The sequence below is a fragment of the Martes martes genome (genome assembly GCF_963455335.1).
Source record: "Martes martes genome assembly, chromosome: 4".
NCBI lineage: Eukaryota > Metazoa > Chordata > Mammalia > Carnivora > Mustelidae > Martes > Martes martes.
The window spans coordinates 36,954,545-36,961,267 of record NC_137891.1 but is presented as its reverse complement, the minus strand read 5'-3'; the positions used below and the strand labels follow the sequence as shown (position 1 = coordinate 36,961,267).

General features: G+C 34.1%; 1 protein-coding gene across 1 annotated transcript in view; it reads right to left on the bottom strand.

The window, feature by feature from the left end:
- Positions 1-408: 408 nt before the first annotated feature.
- Positions 409-6,723, bottom strand: part of RGS22 (regulator of G protein signaling 22) — a gene marked incomplete at both ends in the record, with an annotated part of 112,547 nt that continues 106,232 nt past the window's right edge. Inside the window, 4 exons of the mRNA XM_080801634.1 lie at positions 409-533; positions 638-731; positions 2,971-3,069; positions 6,248-6,406. Of these exons, the coding sequence (XP_080657760.1) occupies positions 409-533; positions 638-731; positions 2,971-3,069; positions 6,248-6,406 (477 nt within the window). The remainder of the gene's footprint in view (positions 534-637; positions 732-2,970; positions 3,070-6,247; positions 6,407-6,723) is intronic.

Genomic DNA, 6,723 nt, shown 5'->3' with positions numbered 1-6,723 from the left:
GGGCCACTTGGAAGGGACACAAGGTGCTCACTCCTTCCCATCAGTTTGTTAGCAGGATGTGTGTGCATGTGTGTGTGGTGCCTGCATGGTGCGTGTATGTGTGTGAGCGTGTGTGTCAGAGGGACGTGTATGGCACTGAACAACTTTCAGTGTGTGACTTACCTTGCATTTGGTAGCAGTAGGTTATACCCACTTGAGTACTGTCACTTTGAAAATGGGATGGAGGGTTAAGTTCTCAGCAGAGGAGAAAAAACAGAAAGGGAGACTCAATACATGCACGCACGCACGCATGCACGCACACACATATACTGAAGTTCTCCTAAGCTGTGGGTCAGAGCAGGCGGGAGGGTGGCAGTCTTCATCCCTTCTTGCTGTCTCTGTGCTAATGGCCTCCTGGAAGGCTGGATTCTAAGAAGGAAGAAAGAACGGCAGGTAGACTATTGCTGGAAACTCACTCTGGATGTTGTGGGAAGATACGGTCTTTTTCAAAGACAGAGCTGAAGCAGGAGTCTTAAAATTTGTGAAAGATGTGGCTGTCCAAAAATAAGAGAAAGAAGTAATCATCAGCAAAATCCTCTAGAACTAATCCATAGTAGAAGATAACCAAGCAACCCTGTAGGCAAAAAGCAAACATTACCTGTAAATAACTTTTTTTCCATCTCTTCTTGAATTTTAAGAAGAACCCTTTCCTGTTCTAAGGCTTCTACATACTTGGAGTAGCACCAGGTTGGCTAGAAAGACAATTTTCAAACTTAATTTTGGAAATGATTGCACCAGGAAATAAACTGAAGGTAAATGGCTTACATAAGCCTCTTCATTTAAACCTTTTATTGAAGATAACAAACTTCAATAACAGATCATTGAATATAACTATCCAATGATGTGCCATAACTATATGTGTTACAACTATTTCTTAATGAATCAATGTTGCAAAAGCTTTATGGATTTCTTGACAGCTATGCAGGCACCTACATTTATATTTAATTTGTGAATTTAGATGCTTTTTTTTTTTTAAAGATTTTATTTATTTAACAGACAGAGATTACAAGTAGGCAGAGAGGCAGGCAGAGAGAGAGGGGGAAGCAGGCTCCCTGCTGAGCAGAGAGCCCGATGTGGGGCTTGATCCCAGGACCCTGGGATCATGACCTGAGCCGAAGGCAGAGGCTTAACCCAAGGAGCCACCCAGGCGCCCCTGTGAATTTAGATGCTTACACGAGATCCAAGTTTGGGGAGGGTATTTTACATTTGGATTAATGGCAATTCTTAAATGTGCAAAATCTATCTGAACAAATGTATATACAGAGCATCCACACTTGCAAAATGGCAGTATATTATTGCTCTACCAATTGCAAAATGGTAGTATATTATTGCTCTACCAATTATTGCTCTACTAATATGGACTCCTTCAATAGCAACAACAATAATAATTTACATTTATGGAATGCCTTTGGTTTCCAAAAGCTTTTAAGGTTTCTTACAAAACTCTTAAGATATATGACAAGAGATCATCACCATCATCAACATCATTTCCTTCTTTCTCCTCTTTCTCCTTTTAACAGATAAGGAAACAGGCTCAAAGCAAATTCCGTGATTTTTTTTTTCAGGCTTCCAGGTAATACTGACTTGTAAATGACAGTGAAAATCAGAAGCCTGTTATCACAAATTCCACATTTCCCCCTTTATTTTTATATGGTGTTTCTGAGATTTAATGCTAGTCATTTGCTAATGAATGTTCTTCCAAATGGCATTATTACATACCACAAACTTTTAGATGTTACCTTTTTCAAAATATGGTATCACAAAATTGGACATCTCCCTTCTTCTCAATAAAAAAAAATAGTTTTGGGACGCCTGGGTGGCTCAGTTGGTTGAGCCGCTGCCTTTGGCTCGGGTCATGATCCCAGGGTCCTGGGATCGGGACCAACAAACGGCTCCTTGCTCAGCAGGGAGCCTGCTTCTCCCTCTGCCTCTGCCTGCCTCTCTGTCTGCCTGTGCTCACTCTCTCTGACAAATAAATAAATAAAATCTTTAAAAAAAATAGTTTTACAGTCTTTCAGTTATCTTAGCTGAGTGGCTGAATTTATTTGACATTCCTAAATGCCAAATTGTTTCTTGGACTAGTGTTATCCTAAGACACAAATGCTTTTGACACAAAACATTAAAAATTAGACATGAATTAAATTTATGAAATGTCATAAAAGTGATATTAATGTACAAGTTATAAATGTAAATATTAACATAAAAACTGTGAACGTATTGTTGATGGTCATTTACTGGCCAATTTTATGACCAATTCAAAGAATTAAAAAATTGACATTAAGGGACGCCTGGGTGGCTCAGTGGGTTAAGCTGCTGCCTTCGGCTCAGGTCATGATCCCAGGGTCCTGGGATTGAGTCCTGCATCTGGCTCCCAGCTCCAGGGGGAGTTTGCTTCTCCCTCTGACCTTCCCCCTCTCATGCTCTCCCTCACTCTCTCTCTCTCAAATAAATAAATAAAATCTTTAAAAAAATTGACATTAAGCCTTTGTTGTTTTTCTTTCTTTTTTTAAACCCAAGAATATATCAACCAAATGTATTCTACCTTGTTCTCTATCTGCCTAATTTATTCCCTTTTCCAATAAGAGTTATTTCAACTTCTGCCTCTTAAATCTTCTTTGTATGTATCAGGAAGTATTTTCATTGATTATATTGTCCAAGATGAGCTGAAATTTTAATGTTCTCTGAGAGCTCACAGAAAATCCCTTCCAACCTCTCCTAATATAAGTTTACCTTCATTTTCTTCTTTTTTTTAATTATGTTCAGTGAGCCAGTGTATAGTACATCATTAGTTTTTGATGTAGTGTCCAATGATTTGTTACCTTCATTTGCAAACAAGCACACCTCTACTATTGCAGAATAACTGAGTGGCTGCATTCTACTATCCAATGCTCAAAAGAAGAAGTGGTATCTAGAGACACCTTGACTGCTTACCTGTCGACCATATGCTTGTAGGCCTAAAACTGGGTCGGTGGCTAGAGTAACTGTTTTGATAGCAGATGCTGAAGAACTTGCATATTGTCTGAGTCCATCCTGTAATTATATTAAATTAAGTTATTCCAAAAAAGGGATAACACTATATTAGTATAAACTTACAGTAAAGGAGTCATAACATCAGATGAAAAAATATTTTGTGGTGAGTACCATACCTGTGGTTTCATCAAGTCAATATTACTACTGTGACATAATTCATGAACTCTTTAATTTTCTTTCATACTAACATAAAATATTTTGAAAGAAATAATAAATTATGAAGAACATAAAAATCACTCCCAAATTCTGGCATCTAAGAAAAACCCTTGTGAACATTTTCATAAACATACATCCAAACTTCTCATCAGGGAAAGATATAGATATAATCTATAATTTTAATATTTATTTTTTATTTTCTAAATTTCATGCAAGTGGGATCACACTATATGTTCTCTTCTGAAATATCCTTTTCACGTTAAATGTTGTGAAAATGCTTCTATGTTAATAAATATAGAATGGGAAAATAAAGGGGAGGGTCTTTGTATCAATCACCAGTATCCCTACCATACAACATATAGTATACACCCAAATATTTGGGTGATGAAATGAACACATCATCATTTTCAATGATGAACTGTCCTATGCACTCGAATCCTGAATGATAAAAAAAAAAACAAACTATATCATCACATCAACAGGTGAATAGTAATCTAGTGAAAGTATGTACCATAGATAATTCAATCAATGCCTGCTATTAGAAACTTAAGTCATTAAAAAATTTTTATTATTATAAATGTTGCTGTGTACACATTTCAGTTGCTGACAGTACTGTCCAAGAAATTCAGTCATTAATCAGAGGAAAACCATAAAACAAACTAAATATTCCTATAAAAATATTTGCATATATGAAATAATACTCCAAACTATAAATGCAGAAACTCAGTCCAGAAGTATACCAAAAATATAAAAAGGAAATATAAAATGACAGTTTACTGAACTTAAAAGAAGACTGAAGAAAAAGACAAAAGTCTCTCAAAAGTGAAGCTACAAGGTACTCAAGGGAGAAGAAATTTGATTGAATAGATAGGGGATTTAAACACATATTATTATGTACACTGTATTTCTGATCAATGTAAATGTATATAAATGATACATAATATGTATATAAATCATATATATGGATCAAAAGATTTATATATACATATACATGCACACACATATACAATATGTATGTAAATCCCCCAAACTTAGCAAAAACATAAACCTATAGACTCAAGAACCGATCAACCCTCAACACAAATCCAAAGAAATCCACACAAGACATATCATAATCAAATTCTGAAAACTAAAGACAAAGAAAAAATCTTGAAAGTGGTATGTCAGAAACAATACCTTATCTATAGGGAAAAGAAAGAATAAAATAACAGATCTTGGAGCATCAAGAAGGAAGAAAAATTGAAAGAGCAAAAGTATGTGTTAATAGAATAGACTTTTCTTCTCTCTTTGAGTTTCCTCATTTATGTTTGAGGGTTGAGGCAAAAATTAAAAAATGTCAGAGTTTTCATTTTGTTTTATTCTTATGATGGCTTTATATGGATATCACCTGTCATTTTCTGCTCATTTTGAAATGACTTATATTTTCCTCAACCACCAGTAATAGTGATGTGGTTTGATGTCGTTCTCAGTATAGGTTGAGGAAATATTTAAAATAAGTATAAACAGGTGAGGGAAAAATACTTAAAAGGGGAGAGTAATTCCTAGACTTTACTCAAACTGGTAAAATGTCAACACTAATAGACTAGGGAAAATCACATATCTATAATGTAATATCTAAAGCAACTACTAAAACATCTAAACAAAGATACACCCAAATAAAATTCTAAGAAATAGACAAGTAATCCACAGGAATGCAGACAAAGGAAACAGAATAAAATGAAAAACAGAAGGAACAATCAAAACAAGAAATAAAATGGAAGACTTAACATATTTAAAAAACTACACTAAAGATAAAGAGACTAAATACACAAATTAAAAGACAGAAGATTAGCAGAATAGAGTTTTTACAAAACCACCATGACCCAACTCTATCCTGTATATTTGAATAGAAAAAGATACACCATACAAATATCAAAACAGAGCAAGCTGCTTCTGCAGCTTTGGAGGAGTTTGGCAGTTTTTTGAGAACCTCTATAGTTCTCTATATTGTTTATGAAACTGTATACATACATGTATAAAACACTATCTTTAAAAAGATCTGGAAGAATATAGCCCAAGCTTAGTGGTTGCTCTTGGGAATAGGGAGGGTAATAGAATTCAGAACTGGGATTAAGAGAATTTGCTCTTTCTGTAGGATTTACTCTTTCTGCAATATTTTAGGGAGAAAAAAAACAACAAATGAGGCAAAATGTTAGCAGTGTTTATTTTGACCTGTGTATATATGAGCATTATTATATTACTTCTGCATCTTTCAATAACTTTTAAATTTCTTTTAAAAATAGAACAAGCATAAGCTTATAAATAAATAAAACACATTAGTTGGGAGCCTTTACCCTTTTTCAATTCAAAGAAAATGGATAAATATAAGGATAGACAGATGAATGGATGAATAAATGGAGACTAACAGACAAATAGGCAGGTTGGGCAATTTATAATTCATATTTATAAATTTCACAGTGAATGTATCATACTGTAATTTTAATACTGAAAATGCTTTACCATGAGTTCATGACATCTTTTCATTCATTCATTTTTTTATTCCTGATTTACTCAGTAAACAGTGATTAATAACTGAACATGTGCTGGACACTGGTCTATGTGCTATGATACACAGATGCACAAGACAGATACTATCTTTGGGAATCAGTCCTGTGAGGATGACAGATGCAAAAACTTGTTCATGAGGCTATATAAAGCATTCTCCAAGAGAGTTAGGAATGCTACTACCTGGATGTGAGCTGCTTGTGTTGCCTATTGGGGTCAAGGGAGCTTCCACAGGGAAGAGGTGATATTTGAGATGAATTTTGAAAATTTCACAATGAAGGCTGAAACCTTTATAAAGGATTAAAGCCACTAAAATATGTATTCTATAATGTCTCTGCATTTTTCCCTTGGCCCAAATTCTTCTATAAATTCACACACATCACATACCTTTTAAAAGTATGATTCAAACCATAAGAAAAAAATAACTAAAAAATAAAAAATAAAAGTATGGTTCAACTCAAAATGAGTCTTGTCTTACCTTTGCAAATTTTTCGTCTTCTATGACTGCCAATTTCTTTTTCTGCTTAATATATTCTTGTCTCCTCTCTAAAACACTCATAATTTTTTCATCAGTTAAGTTCTTCCTAAACTCACAAAACTGAGGCCAAAATTTAAATAGAACCCCAAAAATTGTCATCTGTATAAAAAACAATGTCTCAGGTTACAATTTCATACAATTGTACTGATTTAAACTCTAATTCACCATAATAATGGATTAACTATTCTTTCTTTAATATACAGCATGTTTCCTCCAACTTTTTGTCTCCAGACATCTTGGTATAGTTTAGCTCAGCACATGCTTATGATCAATGTTTTTTACTACCAATGAGAAGTCTTTCTTTAAAAAAAAAACAAAAAAAACAAAAAAAACCCACACTTAAAAGTTACTTTATTCTTTATGTTTCCCTAACCAATTGATTGTATTAATAAAGAATCCATTAGGTCTTTTCAAAT